At 32.9% G+C, this 19765-nt stretch overlaps 1 protein-coding gene across 1 annotated transcript; it reads right to left on the minus strand.

Moving 5' to 3' along the window:
* Positions 1-4879: 4879 nt before the first annotated feature.
* LOC119636463 (longitudinals lacking protein-like) lies at positions 4880-19750 on the minus strand. Its single transcript, XM_038031809.1, has 4 exons — positions 19450-19750; positions 6591-7152; positions 6424-6510; positions 4880-5118 (listed from the first exon to the last, which is right to left on the minus strand). Exons 2-4 carry the CDS (start codon positions 6690-6692, stop codon positions 4924-4926), a joined length of 384 nt encoding a protein of 127 aa, XP_037887737.1. The 5' UTR covers positions 6693-7152; positions 19450-19750; the 3' UTR covers positions 4880-4923.
* Between the last annotated feature and the right edge of the window lie 15 nt (positions 19751-19765).

A 19765-nucleotide genomic window follows, 5' to 3' on the forward strand; every position in this document is an offset into this window, starting at 1 on the left:
CAGCCATATCTTAATGTACGTAGACGGCGTTAAACTCTCTTTTTCCTTGGAATCGCACTCGTACCTCATTCAATCTTATTAGATAATTTGGTTACATGTTGCTCATTAAGTTTGATGAAATTAAATGTAAAAAAAGTACAAGATGGTTTCATTTTCAAGGAGGAATTTAATCGCTACTGAATATTTCATCGATTAATGTAAATTGGAAAATGTAAATTTGCTTAAGGACTTATCGAATCTATTTAATCAGGTGCTACGTTTTAATGTGCACTTTGAGTATTCGATAAATAAATCTAAAACGTTTCCTGCGATGCTTGGACAATTGGAGTTTATTCGTTGTATCAGTAAAAGAATAAGAATCCGTAACTACACTGTACACAAAATCTAATTTAATTTACTTAAATATCATGTAGAGATAGGATACACAATGAGTAAGATGCTATAAAGTAATATAAATTTCGTTTTTATAATCATAATATTTTAATTATATGAGTTTTATTCTTTCAACTAACATACAATATTCCTGACTATTGTCTATTTTAGTACTTACCACTGCCCGCGTTTAGTCCCCCTTTGGCTTATGGTCGTAAAAATAGATACAAGAAACTGAAATATGGTAGAGGAGGTAGACTAATAGTGCGCCAACGTTAAGTCGTATTAAGTCGTTACTCTCTTCGTTAAGAGTGCGACGGAGTTTTTCGAATGTCGATTCCAAATGGAAGACAAACTTTGCAGTTCTCAATATCCCAGCGTAATAAACTATGTTTGTTATATATGTATAGTATAGTTCACCGCACCTGCTAGTTTAAAATAGATGTTAGGTCTTGCGGTCTATTTCATTATGACTTTTAAAAATTATTCTAGAAAAACGAACGAACTTGAAAACAAGGGAAAGAAAGTAAAATATTTGCATGCAAGGGAAGCCTTAGGAAGGATTAGAAAGGATTATATATAAAAGTATTTATAAGAATCGTACAACAAAATCTTAAAAAAAATATATTTTTAAGAATTTGTTCGAAATCGCGCTGATAGTTCCTACAAAATCGTAGAAGAATCAGTATGCACCAGTAAGAAGAAGTTTTTGCGTTGCATAAGTAGTGATAAAGTGTTGTTTTGTTAAATAAAATATAATAATAAAAATTCTACCCAATTTAGGTTCGGAGCTGCTGTCATCTGTGAGTTTTGGTTTAATTGTAATGAATCTTCCTCGGCGTTATCTAGCTGACAAGGTGCGTTTACGTGACAAGAATGATTATAATGGAGGACCTATTGTGTGCCAAACTAATAAAGCCAAAAATGATATTAGAAAATACAAAAGAAATACGCACTTGGTAACTTGCAAGCAGCTGCGACTTACATTACTTCAATTTGAGTTGAAGGATGCTGGAGATTTAAGTGCACTTTCTCATCAATCTATTGAACACTGCTAAAAATCGTTCAAATTTAAATAACTGTTACATGCTGTTCTCCTTTCGTAGAATAAACCGGATTGAATTCCCACCGGCGTTTGATAAAATCTTATCTAATATGCAAGGAGTGGATGGCTTCTCTTTTAGGTTCGTGAAATTAATTTGACTCTGGATTGATGCTCACACATTGTTGCTATTGACCGCATTATTAATAAGTCTAAGTATTATTCCAATTGCTTGTTCTCTCGAAGATCTTTGAACATATAATTAAGGAGCAAGTTATGACCCATGTCGACAATAAATCCCTACTCTCCTACTCGCAGCGTGATTTTAGAAGTGGTTGCACCACTACATCTTTTTACTGATTTTTATGGACTGGTGAGTGATAAGCACATTTCGATGTTATTGTCGCTGGATTTTACTGGATGTGGAGTGTCGCATGTACTTTGATTCATTAGCTCGTGCGGGACTTTGGCTTTTCAAAGCCAGCTGCTGCTCTGATAAAGTCCTACCTCTCGGATCGTTTTTAATTTTTATCTGTGGATGATATCAAGTCTGAGCCATTAAAGATACGCAGTGGTTTGCCTCGGGGCAAACAAGATTATATACTATATTTCAAGCACTTGTATGAATATATGGAAAGAATTATCATTAAATTTTTCAAAATAGGGGAAAATCGAATGGCACGCCTATAAAAATTGTATAAAACTATGAACATACCGCTTCGAAGGGAATATATTTCTAATTATATGATTACATAATAATCTCAGTTTTCTCAGGTTTGAAGTATTCGTGAAATTATAGACTTCTAGGACTATATATATATATCTAGGACTTTAATTTTGATTTGAATTGGCATATACACATTCAAGGAATGGGTGGGAAATTGACCCGAGAGCACAGATAATTTTATGCGTGCACTCAAATAAAAATTATTACCGACAATCGCTTGCAAGCTATCTCAAGCTATTTAATTCCAAATTATCAGCACTCCCCGCAAATAAAATCTGCAAATTATTTGCCTTACAAGAAGCTAAACTGAACATATTAAATTAATCGTTCCCATACACGGTGAAGAGCAAAGGGCAACGATCAAGCCCCGAGGCAAACCACTGCGTATCTTTAATGGCTCAGACTTGATATCATCCACAGATAAAAATTACAAACGATCCGAGAGGTAGGACTTTATCGAAGCAGCAGCTGGCTTTGAAAAGCCATAGATGAGACTACGTTCTACGTTTTCTAAGTTGTTCCCTCGTTACTTTTATTAAAGATAAACGACTGTGTACTTTCGCACTATCCCACAGCAAGGGCCGAAGGAGCTTTTCAATCTCTTTTCTTTTAGTAAGTCAGTCTGCAGCAACCAATTGCTCATTTCTCGAATGCTGCTTGGCGAAATCCTTTGAAGTAAGAGTTAGAAGAGCTTGTACTTCCTTGCCTAGGAAATTACAAAAGTTTGGATGCTGTTATCTCGCTTACAAACGTAAGGCTTTTTGCCGGTTATAATGAGATTAATTAGTTACTTAATATTGGGACAAAAGTGTGGGTATGTGGTACGTGTTATTTCGTTTCCTACTAACTTAGTTATCTTCTTGTTCCTTTTTTACTCTCTTTACCTTCAATTTAATGTCCTTTTCCTTTAGGCCATTTAAGAACATTTGTATTAATACCTTATGGCATCTATGAAGACATTGCCATATATTATAATAAAATTATGTAGAAATGTGAAAAGATAAATGTTTGATTGCAATATACGCTAAAGCTCCCTCCGGTCTATGCCCTCGTTATATTCCTTTTTAAACTTGACTCTTTGATTTCTTGTGCACAAGCGCATACTACGGAGTGAATTTACATACAACCACATTAAAGACTTTCAAAGCATATGAAAGTACTTTTTCATGTCCCCTCAGCCCTTTCTACATATATACAGTTAGCCTAACTTGCTTTCGGGCTTCGAAAATACATTAAAAGCAATATTAACAAATTGCTTGACATCTTTGTCGATATATAAGGATCAATAGTGTGATAACATTCTGAAGCAACCGCTCAAAAACCATTTGTATTGAAATAATACTTTCTTTATATTTAATAAAGTAGTGAAAGTTGTATAAATCGGCAGATTGTTCAAATAATTTCTAGTTTATTTCTCATTTGTTTTTTATTTTTGCTTTATATTCATCTTTTAAAACTAAGAATTTTTATTTATGTTCACATATATAATTTTTTAAATTTTCTGTTTATATGTATGTATATATATAATTAAAATTAAGAATTATATGCTTTCATTTATTTATTAATAATATAATTATAAGATAATATTCAAGTATGTTATCCATTTTCAGTTGTGAATTGTTTGTGGAAAGAAAAAAAGAAACATAATAATAATAATAATAATAAAACGTTAAAAAGTGAAAAAATCAATGGACAAAGAAAGAGAAATAAAATTAAATACAATTAGTTTATAGTTCTGTCAGTAATTAATAAGAGCTCATAAAATGTGTGTGTGTGTGTGTGCATGTAGTATTTATGATATTTGTCGTCTGTTCATTTCATAATATTAAATTCTATGGGAACGATTTATAGAATATTATCCTTTATTCTAATTATAAATAACAGAATGATGCAATGCATGTAAAACTAAGTCAACTCAATTGCAGTTAAAATGTTAGAATGCATTAGTATATGTGTATTTATATTGAATATGCGGAAAAGAAGAAGAAGAAGAAAATTGCATTTAAAATGAAAGTTGATAAAACAATTATAAAAAATAGTATCTCTCTCTCTCTACTACTCAGTGTAAAGCAATGAGAAATTAAAACATTCCTTGGTTAAGGTGCTATTGGTTTGTTATTGATGTGTATTATGAGATTTGTTATGGCTGCTGTTACCGGAGAGCTAATCACAAATAACTGCATATCAGAGTTTTGTTCTTTTTTTTGTTGTTTTTATTATTGTTTACGTTTTCGGTTTTTCGGGATAGATTTTCAGAGCTCCTTTCGTTTCTCTTCAATAATATTTCATTATTGGTTTCTGTTTTTTTTTTTCTTGTCTCGTAAATGTATTCTCGTATGTACAACAGTTTTACTATTTTCTAATAAATTTCTTATGAAGTTTCTTTGAAATTGCGTAATTATTTGTTGCTATTGTTGTCATATCTCTAGCCAAAGGGAAAGTGAAAAGTAAAAGAATAGAAGAACAGTTACATGTTTTAATTTTTAATGGATATAGAGTTTTTCTCTTAAAAATCTCTGGTTTAATTGCGAGTGTTTTTTTTTTTTTTTTTTATTAGCGCGTAAAATGTTTATGCACAAATTATGTATAATTATGGAGCTTTTTTGCGGGATGTTTAATTTTGTTTTTATTATTGTTAAATCAGCTTAGATGACGATTATGACGTTAATGGTGATGGATTTTTTTGTTTTTTGTTTTTTTTTTTTTTTATTATTATTATTATAATTTTTTTTTATTTATTTTTTTTTTTTTGTATACGACAATTGAGAATGATTTAATAGTATCAACCTTCTCGCTTTATAGAACTGGGTGTTTCTGCAAGACCTTTCACTTTGAGACGATCCGCTGTTTTAAGGAAAGCAGGCAATTGTTCTTGCGATACGTTCACTTCGCCGGCATACATAAACTCCAGGATTGCTTGCAAATGTATATAGGACACATCTTTGAGTATAATGATCGGATGTTTAGAAGGATTTTCCTAAAAGAGACGTTAAAAAAAAAAAAAAAAAAAAAGTTAAAATCCAATATAATAAATCTTTATAACCATCGTGTAGAAAATATACAAAATTTATCAAATGCTTATGAACAATAGAAGTACCCTATGGCATATATATACAGTATTAATTACAAAGAATGGTTGGTTTATCACAGCCTGCTAAATACGCGTGTAAAAACACGTAAAATCTAATAGATATCTTTTTATTTTCGTAAGTTAAATTTAAAATAATTACATTAAATCAGTCCGTGCGTCTGGTGCGAATAGAAGGAAAATTAATAATTTTTCCTTCTTCTTTTATCGATTAAATCATCGTAAAGTTTCTAATTTTCCTACACTACTCGCGATACAAGGCACAGATACGTGTGACACCTTGAAATACTAAAGATAATCCCACATTCTTGTTGTACCGAGTAATTTAGAGGCATTTTCAGCATACCAAGCAATTTAGAAAGATTTAAGCCTATCCGTACGTCTCATGACTGCCTATTTTTCGAGTGTTCTTATAGAAGGTAAACCTTGATATCGTAGCAAATATTTTGCGGCGAAAACAGGTGGCGAATAATAACCTTTGGGGAAGAAATTTACTTTGTCAAATTTAATCTACTCCAGCTAACATTTTCGGTCCAATGTATTAGATGCTTGCAAAAATTTTGATCAGCGATATGTACAGGTAAAAATGATAAGAAATGGGAAATATCAGTCTACATAATGGTTGAGTTCAATAATTTTGACCTTCTTCTATATAAAATAATAGTTTCCCAGTTAACATTATTGATTTATTCAGCGTATGCTGTCGTTAATCATGAAGCGCTTCATACTCTTCGTCTCCATACTTTTCAAATTCATTATATTTGGTATTTATTTGAAGAAATCTACTACCGAAGCCCGTTACACGCTTTTGGAGGCTTATGGTAATACCATTTTGTAGCCACTTGTTGCAAGAGTTGTCCAAGGATACACTGTTGCAGCTTGAAAGGGAAGTTCTGCCACACTCAGCGTACTCATCAGACATGGCGCCCCTTGATTACCATTAGTTCAGATCGGTGCAGCATGGCTTGGCTGGCACGCGGGTCCGCAAAGTGATCAAAATTTTAGCAAACACCTAATACAATTTTTGGTGGTTGCTTTTTATTACGAAAACAAACCAATGGTGTAGGCTGTTCAACGACCGGCTTAGCCCGACTATTTGTTTTTCCTTAACTTTCGTCTTCTTTCAAGAAAAGTAACCAGCTAGGAATAGGGATATTAAAAAATTCAATTTCAATTCTCATTTTTCAACTATACCTCAAGTAGTGCTTTGAAGTACGGACTACAAGCAGATAGTACCATTTTGTGTGCTTTGCATGTTTGTCCTTCACAGGCCAAAGTTACCTAAAAGCCATTGGATAAAGGAAGAAAAAGATAACATTTAAAGACATGATTATAAGTTTCTTTTGCATTGTTTTACATACATCTGTGAAACTTTTTTCATCCCTTAGATGTCGAAATGACGTAACCATATTTGTCTGGAAATCGTTCCATTTTAAAAAGAACTGTTGGTCGGACGACATCATTAAAAGGCCGTTTTATTGATCCGGTTACGATGTTCGTTAATATAAACAAAAATGTTAAAGCGCGTCTGCAAGTGATAGCCGCCGAAATGCCTCTATAGAATTCTTTCCTCGCTTTCAAATGTATTGAACGCTGAGATATCAAGCAAAGCTGTTAGACCACGCTATGTTGGTATTTTTCAGCAGTGTTTATAATTCACTTTAGTTGTTAATGGATCCTTTGCGCACCGTATGATCCAAGACAGACAAAAACTTACGTTGGTGGGTTTCAAACAAGTGGTTGTCCTGGTTTTTTTTTTTTTTTTGAAAGCAAACAAACAGTAGGTTATTTTAGTAATCTTTGGCTTTACTTTGGTTAACACTCAGTGCTTTTCCTCCCTGATCCGTCAACGATTGTTTGTTCAATTGCTTCTCTCTAAAAAGGAACGACAAGTATTGTGGGAAATAGCTGCTGTTGTTGTTGCTGAAAAAATTAAAAGAAAAAAGTTTTCATTTTAATCAGGATAAATATATAAAAAAAAAAAAAAATCTTTAGCTTTGAATCGATTCTCGTTTATAAATTGGTATAATTTTGGTTTATAATTGCACATGTTCCAAAAAAGTCGAAGTCATCGATTTTGTTTAAATACATATAATGCATTTGTTAAACGATTTTAATGGGCAGCCATAGTTATCCATTTGCATATCGGTATGACTTTTCACTCAAAGGTCTAGCTGAGTAACACGGCGATGATTAAAAAAATGATAGAGAGGTGATGGGCTGTAGCATAGCGCTATTATATCTTTGCGCATGGAGTACTCACTGCAGCTAATGATCAGGGTAAAGTAATCCATAGTAAGGTTTGTATACATTTGCATTATTTTGTTGTTTTCACTATGGTCCCCCCATCCACTAATATGTGTTACAGAAAGGATAGCATTACAATTCTCCTCTCCTTTCAAGTAGAGCGTATAAAAATAAGTCTCTCGAATGGTTCCTATTTAGTACGGCTTAAAGCCCTTTTAATTAGATCGAAACGATAATAACTACTACTAGACACACATCCGCCTGAGTAGCCGAAGGCGAGGTATTTTGACTAGCAAGTCAATGATCGTGGGTTCGAATCTCAAGTGCGGTAGAGTTTTTAACAAAAGCCGATAGACTTTAGATGCTAGTGCTTTTAAGAGTTTAGTCTTAAATTTTATTTCTCTGGCGAAATTAATAATAATAATAATAATAATAATAATAATACTAGATACAGATGAGCAACATCTAAACCTGATATATTTTATTCATTAACTGTAAATATAAAGGAGTAATTTTTTGACTGTTATCTGGAACATGAAATTTTCTATAGTTTCCTTGTGGCATGAAGGGAAGTGTATCAAGCAAGTGACTAAAAAGCAACAACGCATAGAAATTGTGCCTTTGTTTTTAAGCAATTTCTTAAGCCAACACCGCACCGAAACTGGTTTGCCAGATATTTGTAAATGTAAGCAATTTGGACTAAAGTAAATAATGGAATCGAACGGGCAATTGTCAATGTGACTCAACTAAGAAACGCTTTGGAAAGAAGATTGATTATTTAAATACGTTTTAAATTCGTAGAATAACTCATAAGATGTGATCATGTTGCACCATTAGATAATCGATAATATGCACGAGTGGCAATATATATAGAATGAACAACGACTGACACTTGCATGACTTTGCTATAGAGAAATGAAAACTACACATACGCTGAACTGCGTTCTTGTTCGTTTTATTAATTGTATAACTCCCTTAGCGACTTCTAGTAAAAAGCAGGAAAAAGAAATAACAACAAACACGACTTTAAAAAAAAAAAATAGCTCTCTTGGTATAAGTCTCGAAAAAAAATGTATTTTTTTAACGACACTTGAACTCTAACTTTAATCCTTCAACGGTTTCAAGTATTTTCTTTGTCTTGTTCCCAGAAGAGCCAGAGGATATTCATTCATTTTTTATTTTATTACAACGCTTGAACGATTTTTCCGAAATATACCCAGAAAGGTCACGATATTTTGAACATAAATGTAAGACCGGCATATAAAAACTCGTGCTATAGACGCATTTCGAGCAACATCATCGAGATGTCACACAAGTCATATAGGATTTTTATATCCATCATCAAACCAAGACACGTATATTCATGCTACCAAAATATTTGCAACATTCAGAGAACAAAGTTTCGGAGTCATCCTAAGGTATATATATACTCGATCAGGATTAATCGATTGAATCGATTTACGCATGCCCTCTCATCGAACCCATTTCTAACTGCAAAAATAAAGCTATCAGCTCCAAAGTTAGCAGAAACACTAGAATGTCTTGCAACGCTGGTTGATATTTAAAACTGCTCTACCTTCAAAAGCCAAAAAATTGAGTTTTTTTTTCCCAACATTCATAAATAATAACTACGGCGGGATATGGTCCATCATCCCTACACCACTTTAGTTAATAATGTAGGACTTTGTAAAAGAAAAAAAGTCAAAAAAGTTCTCCGCTCCAAACCGGCGTTCGTTCTTGGGTCAAAACACATTGGTGTACGAAATTTCCTCAAAATATCTTAAAATAGCGAACTGTAGGTTGACCGGAAGAGATTAAGGCAGACAAACGGACAGCAAAGCTTAGATCAACTTGGAAAGTGATTTAAGTAGCGATGTCTATGTGAAGTCGTTCTGTATAGGCGAACTTATCACAAGCGGCGTGGCACATAAAAATATAGGGACGATTCTAATGTATCTGTAAAAAACTTTTGCTTAAAAAAGATGTGATGGTAGGTATAAAATATTCGGTTATAGTCGAATATAACTTTCGAACTTGTTTTGTTTACGCTATGTATTACTTAACGACGATCGTATTTCGTAAGAAAATTGATACTGGAGCGCTTTTTATAACTATCTCTGCGGAGTACGAAAATTGATACAAATTCGAAACGTTTTAACAAGAGAAAGTATTGTTGTCTGCGTTTGTTGTATCGCTAATGCCCGCTAAGTCTCTTATTAATTTCTATTTATTTACCAACTCCAGCGATCGGACTAATTTTTAAATATAACTATACCGTATGACTTAGAAGTTGTTGAATATTTATTTATTATTTTTACATTTTACATTTAGCAGCTGTGGCTATTTAAAATATTCCCTATTTTAATAGCTAATCACAAATTTCGGGCTTTCCTTTCTTCCTCCGATCAATGAACTTCTCTTAAATATGGTAGTAAAAACTTTATATCTGGCTGTAACTGAATTTTTCGTGCCCTCTACAATCTTTGGTGGGCGTTGACGATTTTCTTTTCAATGTTTATAGGATACAACGGAAAAAAAGTTATGACTAATGGACCTTTCCCACAACCAACTTTCAATAATTTAGCCAAGTTTAAAAGCCGATGTGTTTATTTTTGCGATAAGCAAATAAACAAACAGACACGCAGGCTTAGATCCATCCACACTCCGATTCTGATCAGTAATAAAATAATAGTTTATAAGGTCCGTCCCTGGCGTTTCTTTCTAGGGATTACAAACTTTTTGCAAACGAATGAGCTTTCGATACTCTATAATATTGTACGAACATGGCCGAGTTTTTCCACTTTTATGCAGTTAGGAAGAATCGTCTGTGAAATTTTTACCGCAGTATCATGCGTAACAAGCAAAAAAATATGTATTTGTTCTCGCTTTCTAAAGCTGTTCTCAGCACACACATTGCACTGTAGAGATAAGTCTTACATGCGGCTTAATCCACTTTCAACACCAAATTGCTTGCAAATGCTTCCAATATTTTTGACAAATTTGAATCCGATATTCGAATGATTAATACAGATATCACACATAAGGACATACGGACATGCTTAAATCGGCTTAAAATACGGTGTTAGTTGAGAACGTTTGCATATCATGGGTTCTCTGAAATTTCGTTCTTGTTACTTTCAATTTTCTGACAAAAAAAAAAGAAAATATTATATATCTCTCCTCATTCTTCCCTGGTGTTTACAACAACTGTAACAAGTGCTTACAGATTTCATTACTTGGCTGTTCTCTGAATATTGAAAATTTAACTTACTCAAGGCGCATATAAGTGCACTTAACTATTTTTTTACGCGCCAGAAGCACTGATTAGAAAAATGTACAAAAAAATCGTGTAAGATGAAAAAAACAACCGTGCAAAAAAAGTAATATTGAAATCCATATTACATATTTATAAAACCAAAACACTTGGACTTGTGGACTGATTTTGCAGTATTCAACATAAAAAAATTAAAATTAGGAATAAAAATCAATTTTGCAACAATTCATCGCTCTTTGGTGACAGCCATGCGCGTTCGTTACGGATTGGACCAAAAATACTATTATAAGTAGGCATGTCACAAACAACTGTCAAGCTTGATTCAGGTGAAGAATGTTGTTCATTATTAATGGCCTGTTGGCCTTTTTTTTGTCATAATGTTTGTTAATACCATCTGGGCATAAATTGCCCGACTTCAGATCACGGCATTGTCGCATAGTTTCTGCAAGGTCATTGGATTTAGAAATAAAAAAAAAAAAATTTTTTTTCCGCGCTAGAATAAAAATTTCGTGTTTGTTCGCGTTGTTTTAAAAACGAGTAAAAAAAATGCGCGCAAGAAAAGAGTTGGGTGTATATATGATCTTCTTTCCTGACGTCATAGACAAATCGTACTTTTTCCTTAAATCATAAATATAAATTGATAAGCTTTGTTTGTATCATTTCTAATATCGCTGACTGGTGTAAAATGCCAAATGTCTCTCTCTTATGTTGACGACAAATATGAAATCAGATAAACAAAAGCAACAAAAGGTTCCACAAAATATTCATGCAATCATGAATTATTGTATTTACCGATTCATTAGGGTGGTACAATAATTAATAAGAGATTAACTGGACATATAACACAATATGTAGTCTAAAAATTATTTAGCCTTAAAGTGCTTATTAATTTCCATCCATTTATGTAGTTCATATTGACAAGCATTGTCAGTTGTGATGTTAATCGAACGATCTCTAGACTTTAGTCGTTTACGTAGTATGACTTTTAAAAATATGAAATTATTAGAAAATGTTTATTATAATATTAAAAGTCAGAATATATCATCATTATCATCATCACCATTATCATCATCACCATCATCATCATCACCATCATCATCATTATGATCGGACAGTATTGTTTTGTAAAACAGAGATAATATTTCTCAATTTTCCTCAGATTGTTCAACGAAATCGAATATTCTACAAGAATATATATGTATATATATACATATATATTTCTAATGATATCGGAACACATTCGATGAATGAAATTTTTAGTGAGAAAATTACCATCGGGTTAAAAAGTAGTTTAAACTATCTTATAATATCAAAAGAGCAAAGGCAAAAAAAAAAAAGAAAAAACAACAAAGAAGAAGAAAAGAAACTGATGAAAAAAAAAAGCTAAGTAACTAAGTCTACAACAACAATACTACACCTTTCACTTTTCAAGGCAATTTCTGCACATTAAATGTTAAACATACAAAAGTTTTTTTTTTTTTTCATAGTGTAATTCGCAGTCACGAAAACGCTTACACACACCAATTAGGAATGAAAAAAATAGCTAAAGTAAAAATTATTGAAAACAAAGGAAGAGAAGAAATGCAAAACAAAGACAGCATGAGAGAAAGCTCTCGTCGTGTTTTTTCAAATTTTTGACACGCCTCGGACCACGGAAAGTTACGTAAAAATAGTCGTCAACAGGGGGCGTGTGTGTCAAGGTTACGACTCATTCTTCTCTTTCAGAGCAATGTGAACTCAGAAGCCGTAAAAGATATCTATCGGAACTGAGTACGCGTTCCTTAAATTGGAATCACACAGTCAAATTTCTTATCCCTTATGGCAGCCAAATATTAAAATCAGATGTGCCTTTGTGTCATCCATGTGGAAGGCCAGAGTTGACAAACTCGAATCAGAAATCTCCTAATATATATTTATTCATATAGTGTAAGATTTTGAGCTAATTTAACAAACTGCCCTTTGCGGCCTATTGTTGGCAATATGGAGACGGTAAACTTAAAATAGAAGAAGCTTAACATAATTGAAGCCCGCAGACCATTTGTGGTACAGTTAGTGCGGCTGTGTATAACACACCGAAGAGCTTAAGATACACTCACCTTTTACTATATCGATTCGATTCAGAATAATAATCTGAATTGATCTCTGTCTGTCTGGCCGTCCGGTGTCTTCATGATGAAATTCGTATCATAACAGTAATTGAACATAAAAAAATTAACGGTACCAAATTTGGACCACCTGGGTCTATTCTTTTGAGTTTACCCTAATAAGAACTCCAACGAAAATTGATCTTTTGTAAGACAGAAAAGTCCAAGTTTTAAAATGTGATAATAAAAATTGATCCCTAACAGTAATTGCGTACAAACATGAGAACGGTGTTAGACTGTGTGGTGTAGAGCATTTAAAGGTCGGCTTCGTCCGACTATAATATTCTTACTTAAGTAGCTAAGTGGACATATAAGCCACAAATCTATTGGCTTAGTCCATATCTGTTCAACATACCAAAAAAAAAAAAAAAGTGGCTAAGTATTAGTGTTTCGAAATTATAAATTGTTGTGAAAACTTTGGATCGGCTGGAGTAACTTTTTGAACCTCCTCTCATGTAACCAAACTTTAAATTCATACGACAAACATATATAACTTTCAATCTTTCATAATGAGATTTGTTCCATGTGAGTAAATTAACATAGAAAAATTGAATGTACCATCTCCGCCTACATTTTGGACCCAATCCTAATTGAACCCTTGTAGAGTAGAAATTTTATGTAATGATGAAAATTGACCCATAATAGTAATTTTATACAAAAATAAGAATTGTGTTACACAATGTGGTGTAGGATATATATAATGGTCGACCTTACCCGACTCGTAATGTTCGTACTTGTTTTAATTGCGTATTGTACACCGGGCAAGCTCGATGTGTTAGAGAATCCGTTTAAGGCGTACATTGTTTTCTGAATATTTCACATTTCGAATTTTCAAGCAAACAAATTGAATCTTCGTGAAGTTGCTTTGTTGCCCGGGTGTGTTAATGGGTGTTGCAAATGTATAATTAGCAATATTGCTATTATATGTTATACGCGTTCGTTATATTAGCAACATTGCTATTATGCGTAAAAATAAATCTATCTAATGTATTTACGGCGTATACATAAAATGGGGAGATAGTATCACCCCGACAGCATTCAATTCTTTTTGCGCACCTTTCTTCATCTCTATTGAGCCTACCTTTGCAAATCATAGTTTAAAGGTAATATGTATTGAAAGGAAAAACAAAAAATCAAACATCAAAGCTTTCATCTACGTAGTTAAGCTTCAATTTGAAAAACATCTCCATTGTGTGTAGTGGAACAAGAGTCTTTATGGGGTTCATAAAGCTGTTTTTTTAAAAATTAATCAAGAGGAAAGGACAAACTGAGCATACTATCCAAACATCGATAGTGTACTCATATGTTGCTTAAATATTAAAGAGAAAAAATGCTGTTCGGATAAGAGGTATATTCATTTTGTCAAAACGTTTGCAGCCACTCCAAAACCAAAAGGAAGCTTCAGAGCGGGCTCATAAAATATATATAATTTTGATCAGCATTAAATTCTGAATCGTGTCCGTCTGTGCATTCTCCTGGGGGGCGCAACAAATAAGTTATAAGCTTTAACATTTAAAGTTCTTGGAGATTGGTATTGGAAGTGAGTCAAATCTGTCGAAGGACATGTCTGCAGTATCATGCAAGCTGAGAAACCGTCCGATAAAAATTTGTTGCCATAAAATTGAAAAAATCGGCCATGGCTACCCGATATTATTGTATATCAAGATTTGATCTGTTTTATCAAAAAACCTCCTTAAGGGCCCAACCCAACCTACGAAAGCTTTATAAAGTATATATATATATATATTTATATATATATATTCAGTGTTAAATTTGAAATGCATCTAAACCTTTTTGCCGGTCCGTTTGTTTTTCTGACCATGACTGTAGTGTCTCTGGTAAATAATATCACTTTCGCAAAAACGAATTTGTAAGAGATGAGGCCGACCGGTCAAAAAAAATTTGTGACTCAGAAACAACACAATAGACACTCACGATATGAATTTTCGATTTTATTAAAAAAAAGCGAAGAAAAATTTTTTTTCGATTCTTTAGGCTTTTTTTACGAAAACGTTAATGGGTATAAAAGCATCGGTCACATATATATGATATATGATATATATATAACTTTCTTATACTTTTTTCGTTTGTCAATTTATGCACTCATGATCATTGCAAAATTCGCAAGCTATCTAGTTATCTTCATTTGTTTTCAAGTCAGAACAGCAAACAAGATTAGCTATATCTGAAAATCATTAGGATTCGTCAATAGTGACGATCCATTGTACGAACTTATTGACTGTTGTATTGTAATTAAATATTTAGGAACAATAATCTCAAAATGCTCAGGCAAATTATATCGATTTGAAACTATATGTCCTTGAAAGTACTTAACCAGCAGAATAGCCAACTGATAAGCCCGCTCGCTGTTGAAAGAGTAATTTGCGATTTTCATATATTCGCTTAATTCGGTTGATACCCACAATTCGTCTCGCTTTTCCACCTATTTCATCATTAATTTTCGTATTGAATGTTCGCTCTCCATTTAGCTTCTTCTGCTCCGCTTTCAATAATTAATAGTTAAAGGTATGTACAAAAAAGTTGAACCTAACAAATGCACGAACGCAATAGCAATACAAAAAAAAAATTTATTTTTTTTTTTCAAAAATATTTTTCTTCTGCAAAGAAAACGGAAAATTGCCTGCTGCCTAACAACAATATGGACTCTTCTTTGTATTAAGCCAGGAGTTCCCAAACTATGAAAAATGTTTCCTTGCAAAGCAGACGACGAAATTTTTGGTATTAAACCTTCTACTAAATAAAAGGCGTCTTCGTCATAGGTGTAGAGAATTCGCGGCATTATTCTGTTTTTCCAAAGGTGTTCCAAGCTATAGGAGATGTTTCCTTCCAAAGAGTTGGTCTATTGCCTAAGCAGGTGCTAAAATTTTTAGTATTCAAACTTTTATTAAACAAAAGATGCTTTCGTCACTTTGCGGCACTATTCTCTTTTTCCAAGGATGCACAAACTATGCGAGATGTTTCCTTCCAAAGGTTCGCTCCATTGCTTAAGCAGGCGCTAAAGTTAGCATTCAAGCTTTTATTAAATAACAGATGCCTTCATCATAGGTGAGGAGAGTTCGCGGCACTATTCCCTTTTTCCAAAGATTGAAAACCACTGTGTTAATACCATGTTTCTCCAGACCTAGCCGAGCACAGCCAACTAACTTGGGAGGGCAGCCCTGCCCTTCTAGTGCTTATAAAAACACAATCATTGCATCGTAAGCGAGAAAGGCATAAAAATGGATATTTCTAACCTCTTCGACCATGCACCACTACACCAGTGGCATGCACTATGCGTTTTTAATTTATCACGAATAAACAACGTGTCTCATGTTAGGCTCTATATATATATATATATATATCTTTGTTAAGGGATTTTTAGTTACTCTTACACTTGGTGCTTCTTTTGCTCTACCTCTAGCCAGGTTATATGCAAAATTCGCAATGTTAGGATTTACCATCTTTTCGTCTATTATCCATGAAAATGGTCTAAGAGTACAGAAGCTGGGGTATATATGATTTTTCTGTCAATGTGTGCGTGCACTTTTAGTGGTTTTTCATTATACTGGTTGATAAGGACGGCATCAAGAAGTTAAATTTGTGCGCCGTTGCATTGTTTTTCAAAAAACAAAAAATCAAGCACAGAAGCGTTCATCTACAGATATATAGTTCGGTTTCGTTAGTTTTAAGGTTAGTATGTGTATGGCTCCGTAGCATCACTGCGCCTTTGGTTTTGTAAATCATATTCGTTATATACATGTGTGCGGATGTTGTCATTTTTGTGTGGCAATTCTCCACCAAGTGAAAGAGTTACAAAAACAACATATATATATATATATATCTATATATATATATGTAAACAAACGCAGGCACTTTTAATGATATTCAAAATAGAAAGAAGGCTAACACGGTGTTAGGGGGCGCAAGAAAATACGTAAATGGGAAATTGCAAAATAAAAGAAATTGAAATCCATAACGAGAACACAACTCCACGATAAATTCTTATGTGTGCGTAAATATCGACGGATTCGGTGAAGGCATTAAGAACGAACTCCGTGTGCATATTGCTATTGAATTAAATTCTTTCGAATTTTTGGATAGAAATTTAATCGAAAAGAAAGCTTTAACCGCTAGCTAGGAATGGAAATTACCCATCGCCAAAAGATGGGGATGAATGTACACATTTGCAAACAACCTTTAGAGATCGCATATAGTATATATATTATTGATTAACCTAAAATTTTGGAACGATCTTGCCGTCTCTGTTCGTTTGTGTGTCTGCATGGCTGTACATTACTGACGTGAAAATCTGGCTGGGACTTCAAAAATTTGAAAGAAAACCCTATAAGTTTTTTTCTAACACGCAGGCTCGTTGGGTCATCTGAATCAAAGGTCAAATCTACAGTGAAACTTAACCTATCCTCTAGTTCTTTAATTAAAAATATTTGGTTTTTTTGATATATTTCAAATTTATTTTATGGCTAACTCCAATCTGCTATTCACGATGCTATTCATTATCAAATTTTTGATTTTTTCGATTAGCTAAAGAAGACAATATTGAATATTATTCTATGCATTCTACACGTGACGATACATTGCTTCTAATTAGAAACAATTCAACACGAAGGAACTAAACGTTATGGTGGAGGAGGCATTGCAGGGCACGAGATTCATTTTTACCTTAAAAACTATTAAATGTGCTGACGGGTTTTCGAGATTCGGCCCCAGCTGACTATAAACGTCTTAGTTGTTTCAATTTTCAAAAGCGAAAAAGTGATTCGCCTCGTCAGTCATTGTCAATCGTTTGCAATTCAACAATCAATAAATTGTGGAAACTATAGTAAATTCACGGACTACCAAGGGTGCGACAAGAGATGATCATAAAACGTGGGTTTTCTTAATTAAGAGTAGTGACGGAGTAGTTTATGACCAGTTTTGCTAGAATATTTCAACTAAAACTGTAGACTTAAATAAAAATTTTCGAAAAAATAGTTACCCAGTCTGGCTCGAACCAAGTAAGAGATTGGTGAAAAGGCACTAGCTATTATAGTGCAATTAAATTGCATTACTACAATTTTTGATTTTTAATCATTGTTTGCTTTCTTCCTCCTTAATACTATTGATTGGAATATAAATTATACGAACAAATTGATTTGGCCATAATATTTAGAGTAAGATTATTCATTACTTAAGCCTTCTAATTTCAACTAACCTTTAGGTTTCGTGTTGGCAGAGTTTAAAAGTAAAATCCCAACTTTTCTTTCAACTAAGTATAAATTTCCTTCGGGTCCAGGAGTCACCGATTGGCGACCATTGCTTCGCATGGATTCAATCAAATATATTTGAAACTTTATTTCGCAACAAAGTTTACTATGCTTACAAAATAAGTGCTAGCTTTTATTTTCTGATGTTATGTATCTTTTTTTTTTTGTTGGTTTTGCAAAATTGAGGCAATAATAACATTGCATAGTCAATGCATACACTCACTCCTAAAACTTTTAGAAGATAAGGAGAGCAGCAAGAAAAGGTAAGATAAAAAAAAATTTTCAATAAACACATTTTCAAATTCTACGGATATTCGGCGATGAGAATTTATGAAACGAGGGAGCGAGAAAGAATAGATTGGAGATTATAAAAAAAAATGCACAAAGAATGAAAGTTGGGTTTTCAAAGTAAGAAAATATATATATATATATATATATATATATGTATGCATATATATGCGGAAAATGTATCAGAAGAAAATGCAGGGGAAAGAAAGAAAAAGATGAAGGCGCATTAAAAGATATTGATGGCGAGATATATAAACATACACATACATAAAGAACATACGTGTGGGATTTAAAAGACAGAAAAACAAATCCTTTAAAATAATAATACACACTGGCATTCAGACATATTTTCTTTTTGGTTGTTAGCAAGCAAGAAATTTTATTTGTAGATCTACACAAATACGTACATACATATTAACATGCTGACTTTAACTTTCCGTTTTGTTTGGCATTTCGTTAACCATACGAAAACGTTAACCAATCATTCAACTTACATTTCTAGAAAAACCACCTTTATTATAATAGTGTAGAAATTGTTTTTAGGTCGCCTTGGACTCAATATTATTGAGAGTGGAGTTGAGAGTGCAGTTCATACATCTCAATATTACCTTTTAAAACATTAAAAAAAAAATATACCTTTCCCATCTACTCTCATTTTACTTTACTTTGTTGCTTCTATAAAAAATTTTGTAATTATCCGCACTTCATTGCTTTACATGATGGAAGGAAAAAAATTATACACACATGAAAAATACAACTCTTTTACTCTCTTTCATACCAAGACCGTGTATATGAGATACACTTAAGTGTCAATCTCTTAAGAAACAACAACAATAGGTTAATGGTATAAGAAACACATCGCCGTCATCAGCAACAACGCTATATTTCTTTCGCAATTGGTTGCTGGAGTAAATTAACATATTCATGCACATGAATATGTTGCATATATATTTCCTCGAGTAGGTATTTTTTTTTTAGATTCCAAGTTCCCTTCTAAACTTACCTTTTTCTTCTTTGAATTCTCAACTTTTGATAATTTGTTTTTGCAGACGAATGCACTATCACTCACTATTTCTTCTCCTTCTTTTTTCCTTCTTACAAATTTCACTGTACTTTTTCGCCCGTTGTCTACTTTTTTGTTGTTGCTTTTTTCTTTCACTCGAAATTTCTTTTCTCGTGTCAGACAAAATTTTTCATTTAACAAACTTGCGTTACGTTTTTATTTTGATGGTTAACAACTTCGTGCTAATATTTTTAACTTTTTACTTTTTTTTTGATTGAAATATTAGCAAAATTCTATTTTTCTTTTGGAAATTCTT

The sequence above is a fragment of the Glossina fuscipes genome, unplaced genomic scaffold, assembly GCF_014805625.2.
Source record: "Glossina fuscipes isolate IAEA_lab_2018 unplaced genomic scaffold, Yale_Gfus_2 28, whole genome shotgun sequence".
Lineage (NCBI taxonomy): Eukaryota > Metazoa > Arthropoda > Insecta > Diptera > Glossinidae > Glossina > Glossina fuscipes.